Source organism: Paralichthys olivaceus, chromosome 14, assembly GCF_024713975.1.
Source record: "Paralichthys olivaceus isolate ysfri-2021 chromosome 14, ASM2471397v2, whole genome shotgun sequence".
Taxonomy (NCBI): domain Eukaryota; kingdom Metazoa; phylum Chordata; class Actinopteri; order Pleuronectiformes; family Paralichthyidae; genus Paralichthys; species Paralichthys olivaceus.
This window is the reverse complement of record NC_091106.1, coordinates 6,350,458-6,377,442: the sequence shown is the minus strand read 5'-3', so window position 1 is coordinate 6,377,442 and position 26,985 is coordinate 6,350,458. Positions and strand designations below refer to the sequence as shown.

The 26,985-nt window shown below is 41.0% G+C and overlaps 1 protein-coding gene across 2 annotated transcripts; it reads right to left on the bottom strand.

The window, feature by feature from the left end:
* Window positions 1-3,682: 3,682 nt before the first annotated feature.
* btaf1 (BTAF1 RNA polymerase II, B-TFIID transcription factor-associated) lies at window positions 3,683-26,985 on the bottom strand. Of its 2 annotated transcripts, none has more exons than XM_069539155.1 (38): window positions 26,552-26,985; window positions 25,263-25,386; window positions 24,912-25,026; window positions 23,704-23,847; window positions 22,991-23,190; window positions 21,062-21,195; window positions 20,675-20,804; window positions 19,558-19,617; window positions 19,289-19,378; window positions 19,115-19,210; window positions 18,771-18,947; window positions 18,379-18,519; window positions 18,148-18,272; window positions 17,184-17,304; window positions 16,916-17,020; window positions 16,146-16,295; window positions 15,437-15,582; window positions 15,101-15,275; window positions 14,770-14,973; window positions 13,334-13,754; window positions 13,043-13,227; window positions 12,783-12,939; window positions 11,688-11,797; window positions 11,337-11,538; window positions 11,021-11,169; window positions 10,756-10,908; window positions 10,097-10,218; window positions 8,815-8,982; window positions 8,550-8,627; window positions 8,343-8,472; window positions 8,104-8,245; window positions 7,859-7,989; window positions 7,520-7,642; window positions 7,000-7,152; window positions 6,613-6,824; window positions 6,361-6,520; window positions 5,853-6,023; window positions 3,683-4,802 (listed from the first exon to the last, which is right to left on the bottom strand). In XM_069539155.1, exons 1-38 carry the CDS (start codon window positions 26,563-26,565, stop codon window positions 4,653-4,655), a joined length of 5,568 nt encoding a protein of 1,855 aa, XP_069395256.1. In that variant the 5' UTR covers window positions 26,566-26,985; the 3' UTR covers window positions 3,683-4,652. The 2 variants fall into 2 exon arrangements, with proteins under 2 accessions (XP_069395256.1, XP_069395257.1); XM_069539156.1 differs by having other exon boundaries at window positions 15,437-15,579; window positions 26,552-26,961.

Here is a 26,985-nt window from a genome sequence, read left to right as displayed (position 1 = left end):
AAACATCCGAGACGATCTCTTTAGAGAAAAATCGATCAGGTGCTCAGAGAGAAAACTGAACATATTTCCCACGTTTTTTGTATATTTATAATCAATCATTTACTATGCTGACCAGAGTTGTGAAAGAGATCTTCTGTTCATTATTTTTTTAAGAGAAGTTTTTTATGTTTCCTATAAGTATGTGCTCCCTTTTGTTTTTGTACAAAAAAAAGAAAAAAAAGCGACATGACCCTGATTTGTTAGCGTGACATGACAAAAAGAGACTTGTTTTGAGTCACTGAAGAGCTGGAGGTTAAAGAGAAGAGAATGTTATTTTTAACACTAAACAGACACAAGTCTTTTCACCTGTAACTTGACCGAAAGCCCCCAAGGTGCATCAATTGACCGGTGGCCTTCTTCTATTCACGCAAGACTTGAATTAGTCCCATTTTTTAAGGCTCAGAACCTTGACTCTTTGTTGTAATGTGCAATACTGTTTGTACTGTTTGTAGAAAAGAAGAAAAAAAAAAAAAGAGGCATAAAATCTTTATTGCAGAATTATTTTCATTGCAAGCATTGTGATTCACTAAAATCATTTTCTACTGTGTATTTACCTACTCTACCTGCTAGTACCTTCCAGTAGTAATGTAGCCTTTGTACTGAGAAATTTTCATTATTTTTAGAAAGTTTTGCTAAAAAAGAAAAGAATTTAAACATATTTTACATATTTTAATTTTTATTTCATTTCTATTTTTTTTTTTCAGACTTATTTCTCAACCATTAATAATTGTTTCTGGGGGAGACTTTCATATCTGGTCAATGTCATTAATATTATTTTGTATTTTTACTTGGAATAAATTAATTTTATGAAGCTAATTCTTTAAAAAGTTTATTTTGTTTCGTTTGTTCACTTTTTTCATTTTTCTTGAAGCTGAAAAAAAAAACAAGAACTTTGTAATATTGTTACTAAAGTGTCTCGATTCTTGAAATGCTAAGCTTTATGTGTTAACTCGCTGATGTTGCTTACATTAGTGTGAAAATGATCTACAGAGAAAAAAAAACATATATATATATATATATATATATAGTCACAAACAACCGGTTGGTGATGTTTAAGTGATCCGCGATGTAAACAAATGAATGGGCAATAAAATAAAAGTGGCAGAATGGAGCGTAAACGCAGTTGTGATGTAATTGTGGAGGATGGACAACACCACTGATCATTTACATTGCTTCTGCTAATCCAATACTACTGCTACTACTACTGCTACTACTACTGCTACTATAACCCACTAACTGTACTAAAGTCACTTTGTGCAGTGGACGCCTCCTCACCTGTGAGATATTCGACAGCAAACAGCCACGTCCCCCCCCCTCCCCCTCCAGGCCATCCATCCTGCAGAGTGCACCGGTGTGATTGTATCTAAGTATGATTGTAATATGGAAATGCACTGTATCATGTAGTTTGTCTTACTTCCATTTCCTCTCCTCATCTTCACCCTTATTTTGAGTTTTGGGAAATATGTTTATTCACGTACAGTTCCTGCTGATCAGCTTAGCATAACGAGGGAATAGCTAGAAAGTAACACGTCTGCCTTATATTTCAAAGTGAAACCAAAGTGGAAACATGTTGCGTAAGGGAATAATGGTCCGAAAACATTTCCTGCTAGGCTTCTTTTTTTTTGGAAGTGTTTTTAAAGCTAGGTAAGCTGTTTCCGGTCTTTATGCTAAACTGGTTAGCTTAGCATAAAGACAGGAAAGAGAGGGGGACACAATCTGCCCATACCTGCACCTCCACAACTCAACATGCTTATTGTTTCTGTATTTCATGCAAAACCCACGCTGTAAAAAAATGGAGGACAAGTTTACGACTATTAGTAGTAGTTTCGTCAGAGGACAAGTAAAACTAAATCTATCTGACCAGATGTAAAACTTTTACTGAGATGCTGGTCTGCAGGTTTCATTGAGATTAGCTGTTTCCAGTCTTTGTGCTAAGATGATTAGCTTAGCATAAAGCTAGGAATTGACTTCCTTTAGTTATATTCACGAACAAGTAAAACACACAATGTTGTAATGTTTCATTCTACACTTTATTTTATGTGGCGTCAGAAAAGACATCATCAGTGAGTTATGACGTGGACGTTTCCTAAACTGTTTACCAAGCCAGGCCCGCTGTTTCCAGTCTTTGTGCTAAGTGGCTAAGCTAACTAGTAAATAACCATATTTCCCGAAATAACATTTAGTAGAATTCATGCAGATTGTGTGGTGTTTTCTTCATCCTGACGACTCCACTGCTCATGTGAGAGTTATTAGTGGCTGACCTTTATCTCACAGTTTATTCAGCTGACACCGTCCTCCACTCGTCTTCTCTCCTCAGTATTATTCAGTCACAGTGTTTATCCATCTCCTGGCCTTCTTTTATTTTACTTCTCCCTTCACGTAACAAAAGAATTAACACCTGAAATATAAAACTTAAATGTATGTGCAACTGAAAAAGATCATGATTTGGATGATGGCAACCATTTTCTATATTCCTCTCTATAGATAACCGTATGTATTTCATGTAAGTAGACTTGGATAGTATACTGTATATTCACTTATGCTTCATGGGCGTTCTCTGGGTAGGTAAACACTGTAGGTCTTATCATGTTGTGATCGCAAACTAGATGAAAAAAAGACTGGTAATGTGCTTTTTCTTTATTTCAAATCAAACATCCCACTACTTGTAATTGTGATTTTCTTTCTTTTTTTAATGAAGGCATCTGTGCTTTTATTTCCTCTGGTTTTTATTTCCTGACTCTAACACTGGTTCTATCTCGACGAGGCTTTTCACACTGTTGACTCAGACCTCTGGACATTTTTGGAAAACATGGAGCTCGATGCTGCTAATGCTTACTACTGCTTCAGAGTTTGTAGTCCCCATCTTCATTTCTCCTTTTTCTGTACTAATGAGCAAAATCTGATTAAACGTAGTTGTATGACGCTGTGAAACCTTGTGGTCTTTTGCATGGCATCCCTCCCCCCTCTCCCATCTCTGTGCTGTAGTGTACCACAGAGCTGAGCTGGACTAACTCTGCTTTACACCACCAGCATTAAGTGTCCTTGTGTTCATCCATGTCTGTACAATGGATTTACTTTCCTCATTCAGATGCAATAATTTGAAAAAACTACCACGATGAGCTTTTTCAGTGACAATTTCACCAGGAAGTTATCATCGGCAAAAAAAAACAAAAACTAAGGAGATACAAAATTCAAGTATTCAGATTAAATCAAATGTTGACATCCAAAAGTTAAAAAAATAAAAAATAAAAATCAAGCCATCAAATTGGATCAATAAAATCTGATGGCAAATTTATATATACTGCAGAATTTGGGGAAAAACCTGAACATCTGGACTAAAGCAGATAAAGCAGATTTTGTTCTGCTGGTCACATGAGCAAGATCTGCTTTGCAACAACCCCCCCTACATTTCTGACTGATCTATCAAACATTGCTGGTATTGATCACATTTTTTGGAAAGTTCATAGAACTCAAATTGAGGGTTTTACCATTATGAAACAAACTTGATTTCTATTGTGTATTCATTCAATAGAAAACTGAGGTTCACCTGATTTTAGGTTCATTCATATCTAATCAATATTATTCTTTGATGTATAACCACACCCTCTACTGGCCAATGACATTAACAAAAAATAAGATTTAGTTCAAAGGTTTGTAGAATTTATTACAATTCCACGATCATAAACAAAAAGCAGCAATTACAGAAATATGTACAAGTCTATTATTCTTTTAAAATACTTGTGACAAGTTTCAGGTACCAGCTTCAGTCTCTGTAATGCTGCTTAAAGTCCAGAACTCTCCCACACCATTTCTCTTTTCTACACTTGTCAACACACACACATCAATTCTCCACCGGAGCCTCTGACGGCCACAGGTCATGAGAATGGATTCTCCTGACATAGTAAAAACTAGCGCCACCTGGAGGAAGGGAGTCATGTCAAGCTCCAGTGGTGCTATAAAAATCCAGAAAACCGATGACGTGTGGTTCCTCCGGTGAGCTTGGCGCTCTCGCCCCGTGTCCTTTTGCCATAGTGTTTGTATCCAGGTGTTGACAGGACTGTGTGGGCGCAGCAGTGCTTTTAAGACTTGGTGATGGGGGTAGAGGGGCAGCTGGGTAATGGAGTCTGAAGCAGTTAACACTGTATACTCTGGCAAGGGGAAAAAGTGGGTTGTGAACGTAGCACCAGGTGCTGTAACTGTAAAGTATAAGTATAATGCACATTAAGAGCAGAGGAACATCACTGAACAGAGCTGAGGCTGCTTTTAACTAACACTGAAGACATTTGTTGCTAACAGTACATCGTCATCATACTTTAGATTCTATTTGTAGTTTTGTAAAGGCTTTGAAGGAATTATGGGATGTCAGAGGAAGAAAATGCTTCAACACTGTGACTGACAGCATGTGTGTGCACTAACATGAGGATTAAGTTCTTATTTTGGCTGTGTTTGGTTATTGCTTTGGGACATGTACTGTAACGGTTACCCATGAGTGACTCCTCATGGCTTTCTGAAGGTGTAAGTGTGGGATTGGGGCAGGTGACCGCACCAGTGGGGTTCCTCCTCAGGCTCTGACCAGGTCCTGCTTGGTCGGCACACGGAGGCCGCGTGGGATGCTACTGCAGGGAGTGCATGAAGCTGTCCAGGTTGTACTCCGTGTCGTACTGCTGCTGGTCCCATAGCTCTCCCAGGCCGTCCAGCACAGACTTCATGGAGGTCTTCCCTGAGGTCGACGGCACCTGCTCACCCTTCTCTCCCTTCTCATCCTGAAACACATTTATAAACACAGAAGTTCAGCCAAACGTGATGTCACTTAAAAACCATGCGAGCTGGAATATGTAGGAATGTGAGCTCACAGGCTTGTGTAAGATTATCTTTTTCTAGACCCAGAAAAGATATTTTGTCAGATGAAAATAGCACTTTCAGTCCAGGGAGTCCATTATCTGGATAATGACATACAATTATCTGACTCCTATCTATATTTATAGCCAATAAAAGCCAGTGAGAGGCTTGTGTTTGACACATTGCACAGTGAAGTTCAAATAAACCTGGATCATTCCGGTCACTTCAACCCTGATGTCCTGACTCGTGTCTTGTGTTGTGTGTAGCAGATGAACTACATGCATGTGTTTAAATACGTGCCTCATAAACTCTAAAGCGATTCAACAAACAAAAAGTAAATGTTAGTACTCTCAAGTCAGGTCAGCCAGAGAGTGAGGAGGGAGGACAGGAGACTAACACGGTAAAAGACGATTGGACCTTTATTGTGTCTGTCCTGATCCTGGAGCAGCCGTGGTCCTAATTATGCAGTGGTGGGACACTGCTGAAAAATTAACGTAGCGGAAAACGTGAATTGATGTTCTGTCTCTGAATCGATGCAGAGTCGTCCACGTCCGCGTCACATCTAAGAGTCGAGAGATGTCCCCACCTCCACTAATTTTCAAAAGCCTTTAGCACGGCAAAGAAACTAAATAACATTTTGCCCTGTGCTGAAGTTGAAGTTAAGACTTTTGAAAACCATAATGAATGACATTTAAGACCTGTCAAGTGCAACCGACCGGAATATCACAGGCCCAGAATTGTTTGCACTTCCCCATAATTGAAGATAAGATGAAGTAGCAGAGTAGAGAAAAACCCTACAGGAAGAGATGACATCCTTTGTCCTATCCACAGCCAAGCCGAGTGAACCAAGCTAAATTCTGACCAGGGTGTTTGCAGTTATCAGTTCAATGTTGGTCATCTTTGTAACGCACCGGGTTTTTTTGTGACATCTGTCTGGTCTTCATATCTGACACAAAAACACTCGCAGGTCTCACCTTGTCGAGAGTGAAGAGGTTGAGGAGCTGGTCTGTGCCCATGCTCTGCAAGCTGGCGTTTTCCTGGCTGATGATGGTGTTGGCGATGCTCATCTTAAATTTCTGCAGACCCATAATCTTCTCCTCCAGAGTTCCCCGAGTGATGAGCCTGTACACGTTCACGACCCGTTTCTGCAAAAACAAACACAATGCACTGAGAAGAGTGGGACAGTCTGCCTCCCTGTCAGTTTCATTTGGTTCACTTCGTATGGCTGGTTTCAGACACGAGCAGCGATGTGGCACAATCCAACACTGTTTAAAGATCGTGTTTAATAATGTAGCAAGGAAACCCTGGTTAACAAGTCGCTTCCTGCTGTGCAGCTGCGGAAGCATCTTGGATTCTGGATCACCTTTGTGCAATTCAAAACTAAAAATTTCCACATGCTGTGCAGAAACACAGCCCGTACTGTTAATGTTCAACAATAGTGATCAATGTGTTGTGTAACCTGTATTTGCTACATGTGTCTACCTGTCCTATCCTATGTGCGCGGTCCATGGCCTGCAGGTCCCTCATGGGGTTCCAGTCGTGTTCTACAAACACCACAGTGTCAGCTCCTGTCAGGTTCAGACCAAGACCACCAACATGGGTGGTCAGGAGCAGCACGTCAATGGAAGGGTCATTGTTAAACCTGAGGGGAGAAAAAGGGGCAGGGGAGGAGAATTGAACTTAAGCTCACACTCACAATTAAAGGCAACAGACTGTGGAATTCAATCCACTGACCTGGAAACGATGGAGTGGCGCAGGCCGGCCTGCACGCTGCCGTCCAGCCTCAGGTAGGTGATTGTCGGCAGTTTGGGTTTCAGCAGGTCGTGCTCCACAATGTCCAGCATGCTCTTCAGCTGACAGAAAATGAGCACGCGATGCTGGGCCACCACCGCTTCAGTGCCCCCCTCTGTTCCTCCTCCACAACCGAGGCCACAGTCCAACAACAACTGAAGAGGAGTGACGAGAGTTGATCAGCAAACAATGATTGGTCAGGAATGTCTCCGCATGGGTTTGATTTCACATGATTTAACGCACCCACGCACATTATTCCACCTCATCACCAGGAAATGTGTTTAGTCTAAGTTACTTGCTAATGTAAAAACAGACTTCCCTGCACATTACCTGTCTGAGAGCAGAGAGTTTGGGTGCATGCTGAATGTCCCGGAGGCTGGAGTTTTGATCCGTCAACTGCTCAGTGATACGTTTGTATTCTGGATGCTGAGGCGTCAAGACCAGGCTGGGGTGGTTACACAGCTTCCGCAGGTACTGCAGAGCCTGAAACATGTAGACAAGCAGGATAATATAACTGCATGGTCAAAAGGAGACATATTTTAGCAATGGGCTTATAGTTACTATTAACAATGAATGTTTTGATGAACTGTACTTCTCTGTAAAGTGTAACTTTTACCCCAAAACCTACTTTATGCTGGAGCTTGTCTGAGAAAAAACTGCACTTAACATAACAAAACGGCAACCCAATGGCCTTTTGGTCTCTAGTTACATTTTTTTTTTTTTTTTTACAGTTTTACTGACTGTGTCCCTGTTATGTTTCTCTTGTGCACAAAGCAGGAAGAGGGTAATAAATTGAACATATTGCTAAGACCTCAAGGAAACAGAACAATAATAGAATAAAACTGGGCACCTGGAAGACGTGGCCTGTAGCCTTCAGTTTGGGCTTTTCCTCCTCTTCTGTAGAGGCCACAGAGATGGTGTCCTCCACACTGGCCTTGGCTCGAGACTTTGCAAAGTCTTCATACAGCTGAACCTGCGGGTGGCGAGGAAACATACCAGGTTGTTACACTTCAACATAACTATAACAAATATCAGAATCAGAAGTGTATTAATCCCCGTAGGGTAATTCAAATGTTTCAAATAGCAATGAAAAGCAGCAGTAACAGTGTTAATGTGTTTATAATGACAGACCAACTGTTTGCCTGTGGACCCTGGAATTGGGCATTAGTTAGTTTAGGGAAACAAGTACCTGTAAAGGACTCAGGTTGCAATAATAGTCCTGAATGATTTTGGGAGGAAGGTCCTGGAGCACGTCCACCTTCATTCTCCTCAGCAGGAAGGGCAGCACCTGTCGATGTAGAGCCTCCATCGCCAGCACACCTGGAGGGAGCAAGCAACATCAACCACAGTAAATATCCTCAGCTTAGTATGGGGTATGAGGAACTGTAACACTGGAGGGAAAAACATGTCAGTGTTTTCCGAGAGCTGACTCACCTGCTTCCTGTTCCCGTGAGGAACTTTTGGCATCACGGCTCGCCAGGATGGGTTTACCATAACGTGCGGCAAACTGCCGCTCTGTTCCAAGGAACCCCGGCATGAGGAAGTCAAACAATGACCAGAGCTCTAAGACATTGTTCTGAGGGTAAAAATGGCAGGACAAAAAATAATAATTAATTGACTGGTAAACAATAAAATAACTTAAAAGGCTAATTTGATCTAAAATGGCATCTCACCTGAATTGGAGTTCCAGACAAGATGACTCGGAAATTGGCAGCCAACTGCTTGATGGCTTTGGAAAGTTTGGTTTTCCCATTCTTGATGACATGACCCTCATCAAGAATACAGTAATTGAACTTGATATTTCTGAAAAGTTTGAAAAAATGTTTTAGAATGGGACACCCACCTCTGAAACTCAAAATCATTACTGGAACAGTACTCACTTAAAAAAGTCAATGTCATTTCGCACAACATCATAAGAGGCCACAACAAGATTGTGTTTCTTCACTTGGTGTTGCAACCTGAAAAAGTAAATTTAAATTACATTCAGTTTCATGAATCCCATTAAGTGGATGTAAGCTTATAAATTAGCTGCAAACAAAATGACAATAATAAACATATTATATAATAATGAACCCAGTCTTTATTACATAAGATTAGCTGAGGGCACATGAATCATTGTCTTGCAGTAAACTGACTAATCCTTACCGCATTCGTTCAGTAGGAGGCCCAGTGTAGTGCAGAGGGTTGAGGTATTCTTTGCTGCAGAATTTGCCCACTTCATCCACCCAGTGGCCAGTCAGTGTGGGAGGACAAACCACCAGGGAGGGCAGGGGGCTGCAGTCTGCAGCCGTAGTCTTGGCATATTCCTGAGCCCTAAATAGAACATCACACACACAGTGGAGTCAAGTTTATCTACACAACACTATGAAAAGGACAAAGATGAACATGAGATCAGACCAGTGGATAAGAACTGGGACTAATGGCCGTTGAATTTCAAACTCTGCTTTGTCTAATGTTTGTACTGTATCTGGCATTTTGATAAGTAAAAGGTATCTTATACCAAACTTTTACAGACTGACGGTGTTTAACATAGAGCTTAGATTTTGTTGTTTTTTAGAACTAAAATCAGGCCAAACTAACTGTGGTTCAACTTTAATGAGAAATGTTATCTTTTGACTGAAGTTTTTTTTCCCCCAGACATCACAAACCAACAACGCAGCAGGAGATTCTCTGCAGAGACCTGTTGACAACAGCAAAGAAATCTCCAGAGCATTCAGGTAAGTGGTGGTGCAGCAGGCAGAGGCAGGATGTAATGTTTAAACTCTGCTGCAGAAATCTCATGTTTTTGTTTACGGCATGTGGAGATCGGCGTCGGCTCTTATCAACTAAAGTTAGCAAAAGTTGAGTCTTTCCACATTTACGACTTCAAAATGTATGGCTCCTCTTTTTCATTTTTGTGTCAATTGTGTGTCAGGAAGATAATCAACTTGCCCACAGATAATCTCCACTGTATTCTCAAATCCTCTCATTCCGACATTCTCCAGAGACTGTCTGCAGCAACTGACTTGTCACATACAGCTCCTTCAGATAATTTTAGGAGATTATCCCGAGTTCTTCAATTTCTGAAAACACCTATAGATATATATATGGATTGTGTCTGTGTTTTCAGTTTCTACAGTAAATAAAAAATACAAGGAAAGAATATTGTGATTAAGTAGTAGTACTTTCAGTGATTTAGCTATAGCAGTGGTAATAGTATGTCAGTATACGACACTGGTGACATACACCAATATATAGAAGCTTCTTGTGAAGAACTTATTCAGCTGTTTAATCATGAATGTTCTTAGATACAGCCACGTTACTGATGTTTCCTCTAAATGGTTCAATATGTGTCATTCAATTACAGAGGTGATGAGTCAGTGTACTGAGGCTGTACAATTTAAAGTCATACAACTGCAACACTAATGGAGCTGTTTGGACTGCGTACCTGAGGTAGTGATCTCCTGCCAGAATGCAAATGGACTGCAGCGTTTTTCCAAGACCCATGTCATCACACAGGATCCCGTGCAGCTTGTACTTGTTAAGAAAGGACAGCCAGTTCACTCCGTCCTGCAGGATGAGACAGAACATTACTGAAAACACCAACATATAATTTAAATAAAAAGTAGCCTATTCATTGTTACGGCAAAGGGTTTCACAATGACATCTTCTCCTACATCAGTTAAGGTAGTTGTTGAAAACCACGCAGCGTTGTGTTGCCCAACAGCTGTTACACTGGTAGCAGCATTTTAAGTGGATTTCTGCACTGCTCCATTAAAGAGATGGATGGCTGAGCTCAGCAGAGCTGCCAACAACCAACATTTATAGACACACCCCATCTCCACCTGACTGCTTTAAATTTACTCTGTCAGGAAAACCATTTCGAGTCACCACCTCTGCTGTCTACATCGCCAGCCTGCAGCCCTTAAAGTGATTCCTGAATCTAGCAGAAAAGTGTTCATGCTCGAGGTGTAGAGGCAGATCAGACACAAATCACTTGATTGTTCCACAAGTTGTTAAAATGTGTAAAAACACAGGGTGAATCTTTCATCTGCTGCTTGAGTGGGTTTTGCAGAGATGCAGTGAAATCAGAAACCTGACACACACCTGCTGGTACTTCCTGAGCTCAGCCTTAATGGGCACAGGGATCTTATAGTTCTCCAACTTTCTGCCATCTAACAGTTGCTCCAGGAAGTGGCGTTCTCTGGCTTTCTGGCGGATGAGGTCAGCAGACATGGCTGGAGGGTCTGGTATACCTGCCTGGTAGACAAGTGGAAAAAACATTACCTTCAGAAGAAGAACACTTGATGACAATGATATAAGCGGCTGATCTCTTTTGTTTGCTTAAAATCTTTGGTGTGACTGATCCTACCTCCAATGGCAGTAGTCGGATGAGTGTGGCAAAGCACTGTGTGGCCATAAAACGAATACTATCACTGGGGTCGCTCATTCGGCCCAGAACTGGAACAACCAGCAGCACGATGTAAGGTACAATGTCCACGTCCAGCTGCTCCATGACACCTGGTTGGGATGTTGGTCAAGGAACATTTTGTACAGAAAAGACAAATCAAATCCCCACAATTCATTTTTAAACAGTATTATGTTTGATACTTTGACAATTACAGCATATCTATCATTCTAGGTATTAAATAATGAAAGTGGAATCTGTGTCATTGCATGAAGGATACAGGCTAAAGCCTCGATGGCTCCCTCCTGTTTGGTACAGTCATCGATAGCAGCTAACCAGGGCAGTACACACTCGAGGAAACTGTTCATGGTCTCCAACATTGCCAGCTTACTAAACACGCCCACACAGCGTGCAGCCATGTGACGCACAGCTGTGTACGGATGCTGCAGGCAGGTGAACAGATGTGGTAGGTGCTCCAGCAGCTGCAGTACAGCATGAAGAGAGTACAGACATTTAATAAAGGGTCATTTAAGACACCTGCATCAGTTTCTTTTGCTGCCACCCTAAATGCAGTTTATTTGCTCTTGTAAGTGATTAAGTAGACATAAGAGCAGTACAGACTGATTCATACCAAAGGTTTCAGTTCAGAAGCCATGGCCCCAGCAATAACCTCCAGAACCTGCAGAGAGTTGACCAGGTCCTGAGCTGCAGCGTCTCCCCTCTCCAGCTGGACCTGCCTATCTAGAACACACAAAAGATGCACAGTGATTCAGTGGAACATGGTCACTGAGATAACAAGACTACATACAATCTAGTCAGTTTATGTCAAAAAGAAACAACTGTGTGAAAGATAAAGCAATTTAAAACATAAAGTACCCAAAGAGTTCAAAAGTAATCTGACACTTGGCCACTAAATTATCCTTTGGCAGCTGGGTGTTTCTTCAGTGTCAAATAGAATGTCAATGATCTGGTAGACTAAGAAACAAATCTAGTGGATGACCAGAAAATGATTTGTGTGGTTAAGAAAAAAACCCTTTTGGCTGCACAGCAAGTCAAGAATGCTTCCCAAACAAAGAGGCCAGGCTGCAGTAAAAACAAGAAACCATTAGATATCTGGAACAAAGCTCTACAGATAAACTAGAACTAAATAAACTTTTTTTTCCAAGACTCATGAAATCACAGTGACTGTAGATTAACAGATTAGGGGATAGGATTTGGGTGGTCAAAGAGAACATATGTGCCGAATTTGAACAGACTATCTCGGGACGTTCCTAAAATAACACCCTCATGAACCAGAAAAAAAGTTTGATGAAAAGAGTGCAAACCACTACTACATTTCAAATTGTGCTGACATTAAGGACTAAGTGTAACTGTCCAAACATTTGCAACAATTGTTCACATTTAAACCTGTATGGGCTGTTCATTAGCCCACCAACAAGTGGATCATCTTAGTGAAATAAACTATTAATGATTTCATGACAACTCCAGGTTTAATCTGAATTTTAAACCTAAAATGCTACAATTAGCTACATTTAAGTCAATTAAAGGCTTGAGGTCTACAAGCCAATTATCATGCTTGTTTGAAGAGTATTTGAGCTTTTTACAAAACCAACTGAAAGTGTACAGCTAGAGGTTGCCATGTCGGCAAAAACACATTAAGTGCAAGACATTCCTGCTGCTAATGTCTATCGAAGATTTAAAAATCCAATTAACCCAATCAGCATACCAATGCATTGATTTTCAGTCACCACTGTCCTCAGTGGTCCCACTGTGTTGTCCCAGAGGTACGGAAGAGACTTGGTGAGGTCCGCACTAAAGTGCTTGGCAACAGTTGTTAGGGAGAACTCGGCCCCTCTTCTCTGGATGAGAAATGGCTTTCTGCCCTGAAAAGGAAAAATGAATAGGGAAAAAAATTGATTGAACACAACCTGTAGTGAATAAAAGATAAATGTGAGGAATATGTTTGTGGGGAACTTCCTCCATTACCTCATCATTATCAGTACTGATGGTGCTGCCAGGAGGGAGCTCTGTGGAGGGGGCTTTTGGGGCTTTAGGGGCTGGTCCTCTCTTACTAGTGATGGCAAATGCTGCTCTTTGGTGACGGTACAGAGTGATGATGCCACGGGTTTTGTTGACCATATGATGCATGCAGTCTTTCTCCAAACCACTGACTGACAGCATGAGAAATAATAGATAAAATAGCCAGCAGCATGCAAGCAAAGTCAACATGTTGGGTCAAATGACTTAAAGATTTCCCCAAGCATCAACAGCTCTTACCTTTGGCATTTTCCTGTGTAGGGGGTACAGGGCAGGCCGATGAGGGTGTGACTGCAGAGTCTACGCAGGCTGACGCACAGAGGTTTTTGATGATTTTGGGGTTGGGGCACGGTGAGCGTCCAGCGCACTGCTGCAATAGCTTGGCTATGAAAGATGCAGTGTAACCCTGAATCAGGGTGTTCTCCTCTCGCTTGATGGTCTCCATTAAAGGCCTAACCAGAGGGTTCAGCTTGTCAGGAAGCACTTGCAGGTTAATCACTGCACAGGCCGTGAACATGTGGACGCGCAGATGCAGCTGCTGCCATTCTGTGCTGGTCTCCATCACCGTTGACTGAGCCTGTTGACGTTTACCGTCCAGCGCCTGCCACTGTTTGGAATTCACATTCAGACCTGCTGTTGACTCTGTAAAGATGGTGGTTACCTAGGGAACAAGGGAGAGGAGGAAGTGAGTGACTGGAGAGAGAGCGATCTGTTACAGAGTGAAATATCCATTAACCTTTGGAGCCGAGAATCAGCTGGGTACCAAGTCATTAATACCAGAGCTGTCAGTGCAGGGAATTAAAACTTGGAAAACAAATTACAGTCAGGCAATTGGAAAACTTGTCATTGTGATGGCAGCGAAATATTATGACAGCTAAATATATATATATTAAAAAAAATATATATATATATATATATATATATATATTAAACAAATATATATATTTAGTTGCAAAAGTAATGTTACTGGTGGTCTTCCCAAGACAAATTCCCTTTATCTGTTTAATTCGGTCTCTATTTTTGTCCCATAATTAAATTATAAATAAAAGCCCCATGACGTGTCAATCAAGTTTACACACCGAAACCAAAACTTCTTATGTCAGAAGTTAATTTTGAAGTTTTCAGGTGTTATTCGCTGCATTTTTCAAATTGCTCAAAGGCATTTCAGTAAGTTTGATCTGATCAGGATCAGAGAATTTAATTTTAAATGTATGTCTCAATAATGGTGACATCCTGAAAAAGACTTGAGAATAGTTTTGCAGCTCCTTGATGAGAAGATGAAATTCTCCAGGTTCCTGGCAGCTTCTCAGGATTGAACAGACTTTTATCAAGATGTGAGAGGGCCAAAAAAAAATTATCCTCACTGCTCGACTCCACTGAATCACTGACTGTGAATTTTTGGAATGAAAAGAATAATAAAACACATTAAACTGCGTGTGCAAGGTTTCTGTGCAGAACAATTTCTATTGCACTATAGATTAAATGTACTTTGGAGCTTTGAAAATTAATTGGTGTGCAAAGATTTCCCTGTTGGATGATTCTTCAGAGGCGCATCACTTCATTCTTTACACCCAATTAACGTGAACACTAGAATGGTACTTGGGGACAAGGGAATATTTATAGGTGCACATACCTGTTCAAAAATCGCATATCGTTAGTGTATGAACTTGACTCACCAGTTCATTGGCTTGGTCAATGGTGAAAACACTACAATTGAGGCGGTCTTGAAGGTCTATGTGGGAATCAGCTAGCAACGCAATGAGCTGCTTGCACTCATTCTGCATACGTGTGAAGGGGATGGCAATTTCGTCATAGTACAACTGCTCAGACAGAATGGCGAGAAGACGAGGCTGCACCATGGATGACACCACCTGACAGTCCTGAGAGAAATTGGAAAGATGCATAGAGATATTTGGCCTTTAAAAGCCTGATTCTGTTCACATCCTAAAAGGTGTTTATTTTGTAATCATTGCAGCAACAAACAAACTCAGTGCCCAAACTGTTCACCTTCTGCAGGGTAGCCCACTCGCAGAGCACCAGAGCCACAGCTATGCGCTGCAGGGCAGACTTGGAGTTGAGATGGAAGAGCAACAGCTGGCCTAAGGACTCAGCTGGTCGGATCTCCTGAGATGCAGCATTGAGCTGAGGGTCACAGATACACCTACACAAAGCCCCAAGCAATCTGAATAACAGAGATACAAAGAGAGGAGGGAAACATCATCAGGGCTGTTAGCATCTTTAAAAACAATGTATCTGGTAATTCATGTTTTTCTTTGAGATGAAGCAAGTTTGTCCAAATATTAGAATTTAACATTTTCTTTCTTATGGAACAATCAAACTTACTTGGCAGCCATGAGACGAGCTCGAACCACCACATAGTCCCTCGTCACTGGGTCATCTGTCACAGTCTCTGCACCTGCTATATACTCTTGGACCGTCTCCTTCACCTGATTGGTCCCCAGACGTGCCTTTGCACCAGCCTTATCCTGCTGCATCAGCACAAGATTCATCATTACAGTTAAATTAATTAGAACTACACATCATTTTTATGCACATCACAAATGTAGAGTGGCAAAATAACAGGCATCTTATTTCCATCATGCAATAAAAACATGCTTCTCCTTCTGTTTCATATACAAACATGTTGAGTTGTTGGAACATGGAAAGTAAAACTGTTTCCATAACTCGGATTCATTCCACCTCAGCATTCAGCTACACCTCATTAAACAAACCAGCTATAAAGTTACTTGTTGGTTGAATGTGTTATCTCCGGCTGAAAATCAGGCGAACTGTGACTGAAAGATTCTTGTATTGTCTTCACACTGTCCTCTAGTCTGTCGTCCAGCAAACTTGCTGAGGTGCATCCATTATGTGTGATGTCTTCAAGTCATTTGCATTGTCATGACCTTGTGGGTAAAATCTGCTACACAGATCTCCTACCATCCTGAGATATATTATACTGACATAACCACTGCATACCTGTACTCACTATAAACACAAGAATCCAGCTGAACATGGTAGATTGAGAATAACTATGAAGAATGAGTGCAACCTTGGAGCGAGCTTTCACTTCCAGCAGCATGTTCAGGTCTATGGGAATGTGTGAGGCCTGCATCATGAGGCAGAGCCAGGCTCCCATCCACGGACAGCTGGCTGCAACCACGTACTGCTGAGGGGCCTGCGAGAGTAGCTCCATCCACACCTGCACACAGCAATACAAAATAACGCAAAGCACAAAATGTCATTCATACACAAAAAATGTAAAGAAAAAAACCTATTTAATCTTAGAATATGCACCGCTCCACTTATGGTAGACCCCGTCTTTTCTCAAGAGTGTTTTAAATATTGTAATTTGTTGACACGCTCCATTACATGCAGCATCTATTTCACTGCTCTCTGTGCTGGCAGAGCAATCCTCACTTACAACCCCCCCCCCAACTCAATAGCTAAGGATAGAGGATCATGCACAGATGGTCTGTATGACCATAAAACCAACTAAGGCAAAGCAGGAGATTCCAGAAATACTTTCTGTGAGAAATACGATGCTACCAAGCGGACCAATCAAAGCTCGTGCAGTCTGCGTAACCTTGAAGCATAGTTTCATTTTGGGGCGGTACACATCGGGTATCAGCGTTGGGTTCTGCTGGAGCTACAGCATAGATTCTAAGCAGAAGCATATATTGGGCTTTATGGGGCATATATAGTTTTGTGAATATAGGCTACTAACAAGTTGATTTATTGATTGAAAATGGAATTTTAAGAAATGTTGCTTCCCTAGGTCAATTTATTCTATGAAGTTATCATGTGGGTGATGCAGCAAACCTTTTGTATCAGTTCAAGGATTTCCTCGTTGCTTTCCAGTATACAGGACTGGAAGATGTGCCGGAGCATGTCTTGTAGGATGGGGTTGATCCAAATGGCACAGCTCTGAAGAATATAAAAAAACATAAACCACCACCATCAGAAAAACAAATATGAGCTACTATTAAAGCTGTGAACTAAAAAAAAAAAAAATCAATAGGATAAAATTTAATTGGAGATACTTTTTCATATTTTACATGAATGTGCATTTGCTCTGAGTCAAATTTACCTGGTCAGCTTTAGACAGCAGAGTGAAAAGAGTTTCCAGTGCTGCACGTCTTACTGATGATATAGTGTGTCTCAAAAACGGCCAAACCCGGGGAACCAGGACTGTTAATGACTGCTGCATGCTAGAGTGGACAAGACAGTGTATGAAAATAAGAAATTCTAAGATTGTCATCTCAAAAAAAAACCGCTGACTCAAAAGTCAGTGCTAATCTAACTGTGTTTTGAACATGTCTGCTCAGTGGTTCATTGGAAGTGGAACACAACCATACAGCATGACAAAATAGATGGGCCGATACAGAGTTTCTAGAGAAACATGAGGTAGGTTAAGGCCATTTGTAACATTATGTAAAAAGTACATTCCACATGTCAGACAGTAACCCAAATATCTGCCTTAGCTGCATGCTTTACATACTGAGAAGAGCTACAAGATCTACTGATTGAAGAAGCCAGCATGCATAAATGTGCTCCAGCAGCTGACATCATTTTATTTTCCTTTTATACCAGAAATCCTTCTATTTAATTTATTTTATGGCTACAGTGCAATTCATACGGCGATAAACTATATGTGCTTTACAGTAACATATAGGAAACATTAAACAAGAGATTTAGTTTTAATTCTAGGTACGTTAAAGGAAACATGCTTGATGATCTGAGGGACCTGGATTGGCAGTAGATTATGAGCATGTCAGAAATGTGTCTGACCTATATGTATATTTTAAATCAAATTCTCTAATTTCTGAAAACATTTTACTTTCTTGTCTTAATGGCCACAACCTAAGATATCTAGCATCTAGACTACATTCAAACATTAGATTCCCTCTTAAGGTTACTCCAGTATTACAGTATATGGTGTGGTTAGTGAGCTGGCTGTGTCGTTCTGTTTTGATATATATCCTCTCTTTATTCAAGAAAATATTTAGTATCATTTTGAGACAGCAGTAGTTATGTGGCCTTCAGAGACTGACCTGCACTGTCGGACCTGTGGATATGTGAGTAATGAGGACAGCAATGTCATGATGCTGTTGGTGGAAGCAGTGAGGTCGTCCAGGTCTAAAAGAGCATCCCAGAGTGTGTTCACTATATTGGGGACCTGGGAGGAATAGAATTTTAAGACAGAATGGAGACAGTATGAAAAATTGCTTCAACGGAGAGTGAAAATGCAATTGTTAAGGGAAGCCTGTTTTTGCCTCTCTGACCTTATTGGGCAGTAGTTGTACCAAGCCTTCCACCACAGGGATGAGGGATGCAGCTGCCACAGCTCTGACATCATCATCTAGGTCCTGAAGGCCTACAGTGATGGCAGGGAGAACCCGGGGAAGTAACACAGAGATCAAGTCCTGAGGAACACAAAGGAAGAGACAGATGAACATCACCATATACAGCTATGAGATCGGAGAGAATGGCCTTTAGAATGACATCTCTCCACAAGTAGCTCATATGCTACCAGACCAAAAAAAAGCTTTTAGTCCATGAACTCATCCTGCCCTACAGTTTGTATTCATGACCATGCGGTGCTCAAACAAATACATTGTAGAACCCTGCTGTGCTCATTTAACAGCTCATCATTTTCACAGAAAACAGGTGGTACCTGTCGGACAGCCAGGGCATACTTGATTCCCAGCAGGCCTCCATGACGGACCTCCCACTGGTCTTCTTTAAGTAGCTTTAGCAGAACATCCACTGTCATCAAAACACCAGTTTCATTCATGTGGCGAAGGGCCACTCCAAGCGTCTGGGCACACGTCTCCCTGACAGGAGCCACCACCTGGGATAGGGAGAGAGATATAAGATGGATAAAAAACAGAGCAATAGAGTATAAGTTTCATATTTTCTCACATCCCATACATGTAACATGTCTAGGACCTAATGTGTTTTCTAGGAAATGTGACTTAAATGTAAATTAGGCTAATTAAAAGGTTCTTAAAGACCTACCTCATCAGATACAAAATCCCCAAAGCGGTCTAGAGCAAAGACACAGAGCAGCCGGATCACCAGGTCTTCTATCCACTCCTGATGCTGCCGCAACATCTGAAACAAAAACACCAGACATTTCTTGCTGTGTTTGATTCTCAACAAAATGTTGAAAATCCTGAGAACAAGAAATACCTGTTCAACAGTGCTTCCCACCAACTTCCCACCTCCAGCACCGTGGGATTTAAGGATTTCTCGAAGACCTGTGCCTGCACCATGACGAATCTGTAAACAACCACATACAATTCAATTTATCGTTTACATAAATCTTGCATCAGTCAAATACAAAGGTGTTAAATGGGAGCTCTTCCTGAGCAGGTTTATACATTTTATGGTCTCATTTAAGTTATTATATAAACACAAACGTGTGTATAGGATATAATGCAATTTCAAAAATACTTTACCTCCCATGAAGGATTGAAGAGGTCATTGCAAAGTTCCTCACAGAAGCTCTCCAGAGGCCACTCGTGTCAAAGAAAACAAGACATCAGTTACACTTCAGCAGTACCTTAAGATAATTTCCAGTTTTTATAATGTCAATTATACCATTTCAGAGTGTGAGGGTTGAGCTCACACATGCAACTAAAAATAGTGGTGTGCAAACTGTGAAATGTTTTTAGCACATGTGTGCAAATAACATGTTACAATATTCAGCCCAAGCAGGAACAGAAAGACTGATAGCAGCATAATGATGATAACACAAGTGCTGCACCAATGTAACCAATGATCGCTGTGCTAAAAGTGAACCAGACGACCTGCTTACAAAAGCTGCTACACCACTGACTTAATAGAGGAGTTTATACCATTCATAGTTTACATTGCATTTTCCGACAGCATAAGCTAGTGAATATTATCATGTGTCAATTTTAAATATTACTTGATTGGACCAGTGTGACAGAGGTCAGACACGAAGATACACAGGTTCACCGAGCTCTAACGCCAACAATCTTTTTCTTCTAAATATATAACTACATTGCACTTCCTCTTGTTCAGTGACAGAAGTAAACTCTACCGTGTGCTGCCAGGATGTACTACCCTAAATACGGAAAAAGCTGCACTGGTTAAAAAGAGACTACCGTAAAGGCAAGAAAAAGTTGCACAGGTTAAAATTGAAATGCTCTGTCACAGTCTGGGTCCATATAAAACAGCATCTGGGTTCAGTCCGGACCGTGGTCCACCTATTGGGGACCTAACCTAGATGATCTTGGGTGATTTTTTTCGCTTCAGCTCACTCGTCAGGTGAGTCTATGCTTTGACCGTGCGCAGCCACTTACAAAGCGTTGACGCAAGTTCCGCAAATCATCATATTTACGTTATTGATCATGTCGATGCGTCGTCCCATCCCTATTCAGGACATCACTAAATTGAGGAAGAAATAATTAATGACCTAATGTCTCACTGTATCGAATGTAAACGCATTTGATAAATTTTGAGAAACCACTGAGTTCTTTAGGTGTGCTTTTGGACCTTCAAATAATGCAGGGAAATCATGAAGCACTTGGCTTGTTTTTGATTTCTTACCTCTTCTAAAAGACAGGAGTTATCTGGAACGTTGTCGATTAAGACTTTATGCTCCGTTGCTGGTTGGTCAATAACTACATTGGTGGTTTTCCTTCTTTTCTCTTCAGGTTCACCCTCAAAACTGTCATTACTAGAGGAGAAAGAAATCATTGTATTATTAGAACTACATCAACTTTGCATATAAAGCCCCCGATCTGACAAGATGAAATGAGACCAAGCCTTGAGCACTGATGGAACCACATTTGACCGTAGCTTAAGAAACCACCTTCCATGTGTATGAGAAAAAAAGGGCAAAAACAGAATAATAAACTCTACCCGGGATGTCTAGATAATAGAACTCGCCATCCATTGTAAAACATTGTTGGTACACAGTTAGCATTATCCTACCTCTTTTCATTTGGATCCATGTCTCTGGATCGTTGTTTCGCCACTAGTTTAGCCATCCTCTTCGCCTTATTCTTCTGACGATTGCTCATGCCCGGTCGGAACTCCGAGTCAATTAACTCAGCAGCTTGAATTGGCTGAAAACAAAAGCATTGGAGCTTATAAATCACTACTGAACACAGACCACAATAAAGGATTAATATCCTATACTGTGGTATGTTTACCTATCTTCTAATATGAAATATAATCAATCTCTAAATGGTACATATTGCTTCAAGTAAATATTCACTTCCATTCAATATCAACAGCTTCTCTTACAGGCTAACCTCAATCCTATCGGTCTATTAATTCAGTCTGGCATATACCGGCCGGCAGCTCCAGGGAAACCCCATAAGGAATAAACAATCCACCAGATGATTTCCTGCTGACTCCGACTTTAGAGACAAGGTTTCTGCTCACGAGTAGGGATTTCAAGATATAAAATTTTGGTGCCAGGATTATAGTCAGGAAATATCAGGATTTCATTGTTTCCACAATTATCGATACAATAGAAGGAAAGAGACACGAAAAGCAATATATAGCTAATAATATAGCTAATGAACTCAAATATATATTATAATAATCAACTATATGCAGTTAGTTTTTATAGTGTAACGTTTGGCTATTTAAAAGTAATGTATGTAAGCTATTTTATTTAGTTGCCTTCTTGTGGAAGGTTGGTCAGTGCATTTTTGTTTACTGTATCAAAAGCAGTGTATCTGTTTAGGACTTTTATTGTGAAGGGTCACCAACGGAAGTTGTTCTGTTTTGGAAGCGAAGTGTTGAGTAGTGTAGAAAAATAAACAGTCATACTGTGTGTGTGTGTGTGTGTGTGTGTGTGTGTGTGTGTGTGTGTGAGAGAGAGAGAGACAGTTTGCTGCTCCTTCAGAGCTGGTCAGAAACCAGAAGTAAACCAGGATTTCTCCTCTCGCTGAGAACTCCTCCAATGGATTTTTTTGGGCAGCGTTAATGTAAAGGTAGAACAGATAGCTCTCTGACCACCACAATCATTGCTCTGAAGTTACTAGTCACTTCCGTGTTCAGATTATGTGTGGTCGTGGTCCCATGGTTGTGATAGACGCATTCGCACACACGCAACAGGCTGCACATGCTGTTGTGGCAGCATGGGAGTTGAGCAGGGTGGCGTGTTGCGGTCCTGTCTTGGTGTATCGGGAACTGAAACCGTGGATGTTTGGACCGCGGTTTCATTTAGAAAATTTTTATAGCCCTACTATAAATACACAAATTTGCAGAGTGTTAATAAGGCTATCTAGGATTAACTTTGTCAGACATACTTTTAGAGGGTTTATTGGCAGCCCATTTAACATACCAATGAGGCAGAGATATAAAATGCTGTAATACTGCACTGACACTAGAACTTATAGTGTTCAAAACCAGACATGATCCAAGACAAAAAAAAATGGTCACACAACAAAACCCCACAAGGTTTGATTCAAAACAGGTTTAGAAAAAAAATTATTCACCAACGATTGTCAGGCCAAAGGGAAGATGACAACATCTGCATGACCAAATTGTGGCTTTTTAGGCAGATGTTCTGTTCAGACAAGCCTTTGTGCTGCAATACAAAATGTTAACTACCAAACATGTTCTGCACATCTGTAAATCTGAACTTCAGTTTCACAGGAACAACCTCCCACATTGTGAGACAAGATACAACCAGCCCGTCTTGGCTTTACTAATTCAACTTAGCCAGATGAGTAAGGATATGACCACAGTCTCAATGCAGAGCATCACACTGCTGAAAATGGAAAAAAACAGACGCACACTCCCTGCCTCAAAACTCCTTATCCTCTCCCCGCAAGGCTACAGCTTGCACCAAGAACCTTGTTAAAACAAAAGGACTCCAAGTTGAGAGGCTAAAATGAGACTTACTAGATGGTTGCGGGAGCTGGATCCAGCTGTGGCTTTGCTTCCATGGGCTTTTAGTCCACTTGCTTGACAGGTATAGTCAAGGTCCTCGTCATTGAACAGCTCCTCTGTGTCCATTCCAATAGCAGCACCAATGTCTAGACCCAACTTCTTCTGAAGAAGCTTCCTCTGGCGAGCGAGTCGTTCTTTAGGGTCCATCTCACCTAAAGATTAAGACATGACATTGCAGGAAAACTTAAGAGTGTGGTAAAATGGAGGAAGAGTACATTGTAGTTGCATGAGAATAATGCAATGTGAACAACAGCCATTCTGGAGATAAATGTATCTAGAAAGCAAAATTATCAAATCAGCTGCATTGTGTTGATGTTGGAGTGGTCCAGCCTCAGTTAATTATATGCTTCACCAGATATGAGTATGTAGTGACGGGGGAGTAAATCTGTTGCACAAAGTTTGTTAAGCAAACAAAAGTCATAACAGACTCCTCCTACTCAAGTCAGAACTAACAGATTGGAGAACACAGACCCAAAGCTGTGTGCCAGACAGAATAGCAAACAACAAACATCGTCCTCGTCTTATATTAACAGTTATAATAATTCACACTGTTCTTTTCCACAGGTTGCAATCTCCACAAAATAATTAACACAAATCAATATCTGTCAAAGTTTAACAGTGTGGATGTTCCATCAGCTGAAAACACAAAGATAAACACTACAAACCAGCTTTGTCATCTTGTAGCTCAAACTCAGCCCCGGCAGATCCCAGCAGAGAGGCCCCATGTTTGAGGAGGCGGGAGATGTCAAAGTGGTAGAAACTCAACCGGTCACAAGGGGAGTCCTCTGGAGATAAGTCTTCACAAGACTCTATGGGAAACAGACAGAGTCTCAGAGCTGCACATTCATGTCTCAGCCTCTGATTCATTAACTAGTCAATATGTACTGATGCAGATTAAGTTGACAATGCCTCTTTTTCCTCCATCCACCTGTTTCATTCAGATCAATCTCATATCAATCAACTGAACAATAAAATAATACACACAATTGACATCACAACTTAACTAAAAGTACAACAGGGTTTTTTTTTTTCCACAGTGTAAAAACCAAATAAAAATTTTAAAAAAATTACACTCTACTGCTATTGACAGAAAGGATGTATATTGGGAGTAATATAAGATATTCCTTTCTAAAACTAGGGTTTAAAAAAATTAAAAAAATTTTTTTTGAAGATGGGTTGTTTATCATGCTGCTAGGTAATTGTTTTCAAGTCTATCAATAGTGACTGTTCCGGAGTTAATCGGCCTTTGTGAGTTTCATGAGTTCAGTTTAACATGTAGGAGTTTCTGAAGTCTGGTGGAATATGTTCTGTCACCACAGAGACAAGCAATTCATTGATGAAAACAGGTATATATATAGCTATGATGTCTTTTTAACTGTAATAATGAACCAGGTAGAAAACCTGTCAATCAGGCAAATATCTGATGGCGCACTCAACGAGACTGAAGTCTGGAAAAAAACTGTGAGCGAGAGAGGAAACAAGTCACTGCTGTCAGCTGACTAGTGAACACTGTGACAATAAGCTGTCTATAGGTGTCCAACTGGGCTACGGTTTTACTAACAGTCAAATGCTGTTACATTGTCAGATGACTGTGGGAGGATAACAGATAACAGGATAACATTCACTATAAGTTGTCACTGGTTTTACTGATAACTTTATCTCACGCATTGTATTATCACATACAAAACTGTGATGGATTAATTCAGAACATAGTACTCACTTCACTAGTTAACTATTTGTTCCTCCTCTTTTCTTTCTGACCTTTGTTATGTTTCATCTTTGTGTATAATTTAATAATGATCCAAAAACATCTTGACAAGTCATATTTTCATATAATACATTAGTATCTCAATGAACATGTCGATGAGCTCACCTTCTTTAGGTTTGGGGGCCGGGTCCCACTCAGGAATATTCTTCACAATAGCCTCAACAGCTTGGCCTGCTGCTATTCGAGTATCCCAGTTGGGACTCCTTAGGTAGGTCAAGACCTTGTAATTGACAGAAAATAGATTTAATTTGTCACACATGAAATCTCAGCTGAAAGTGTCAGACCTATTAAAGAAATAAAAACAGAAATTAAAACTGTCAACAAAAGACAAAATTTGGGCACTTTGTCAAATTTTTTTTTTTTTTTTAACCAAGATTATTTCACATGCCCAAGAAGATATTATCATATGGAGGCTTGTGAATGGCATGTTCACAGAAGGTTGTCTCAAATACACACCTTTGATAAGAGGTTATTGAGTTCATGCGGATGGAGTTTGACAACTTCACCAAGCTGCTGGGCTGCTGCTTTCCTGGTTACTGGTGTTGTGCCAGTGTCAAGCAGGATAAATAAACGATCAAGTCTAAAGACAGGTGACAAAAAACAAAATACAACACAGTCAACAGAATCCCTAAAGACCACAATGTGCACAGCACTGAACCAATTCCTCTTTTCAAATATTAGATGCTCCACTGTGCAAGACAACTGTCAAACTTTGAATCCAACTGGAAGAACCTTTATTTGTGTTTATTATACCTCTCGCCAAATTCTATATGAATACATAGATAAACACAAAACGGAATTCTGCAAAATAACGAGGTTGGAACTGTTCAATAATATTATTGGGAATATAACTGGGATCGAGGCAAAAAAAACGTTTTATATTGCATTTTTCAACAGTTGTTTATAACGCTTATGTGCAGATCACTGCATCTAAGTCTGTTTTTATGATCCATATTCATTTTTAAACTGTGTCTGCACTAAGAGGATGCACTTAACTACAAATTAAGTTAATGATGACAGAAGCTTTCATGGCGACGCATGCATACATGGATAAAACCATTATGTATTATTAATAGTTTGGCTTTGCACCTAGGCAACCTGTTTAACGATCCTGGTCTGGCCCCGAGGTCATTAGCAGGTCTATTAATAAAGGGGAGTAGATTAGAGACGGACAGGTCGTGACCCCAGGTACCACTAATTCTTCAGCTTAATGACAGATAAGTCCACTGCTGTGGAGAAGAAGACCCCTGACACCACGTGGAGTGATAACAACAATCACAACACTGGACGAGACCACGTAAGAAAGAGAATGCAGCAGCGGGGTGTTAGTCCAAGCATCGAAGAGAGGACGCAACTTGTCCAGCTTCAGCAGAGAGTACTCTGTGACCACAGGTAACCTATGACGGCATCTCATGTTTGAGAAAGTGACTGTACAGAGCCACGTTTGTTAGCATTTCACTACAAAGCGTCAGTAGAGGACCACGAAACGCTGAAGATTTATGTTTGAACTTTAATTTGCAGTTGAACATGAGTCCACAGTGGATCGTGAGTCCAGTCCGTCCCCTGGCCTACAAACCCGAGCCACGAGTAGAGACTATGTTACACCATAATGTTAGCAGCCTGTTAGCTTAGCAGCTATGGTTCCTCCGCCGCGCCACTCTTCGCCAAATGAACAGAGAGCAGGTATTAGCAGGTTAGCTAGCTGGCTGTAATTGACAGTCGGGCACATAGGAGAGTCGGTGTACCTTGATACCGCCATGGTCAGAGATTTTAAGGCCTTCCACGCCCCGCATTCAAGAGTCCAGCGCTAATATGAGGACTGTCCCCTCTTTGCCGTTTAACGTTCCCAACGCGACAGTCCACAGTGGGTGAAGTCATCAGCTAGTTAGCGGCTAACGCTAGCTAGCCGAGGCCCGGGCTCCCGCTTGTGGCCACACCAACTCTGTCCGCCGAGGAGCGACTTCACCGCCGATTCATGGCTTCAAAGTTGTCCCTCTTTGTCCCTCCGGTGTCTTCTCCCCACCAACCATTCGCATATCAATCTGCAGCTGGAGCTACCCCTCAGAACTCTTAGCGGACAAATACTTCAGCCTGACGAGGTGTAAAGAGTTATTTAGTCGCACGTTGAGGGCGAGCCACAAGACTGTTTTTATATGAGGAGCCATCTTGCATTTATTCC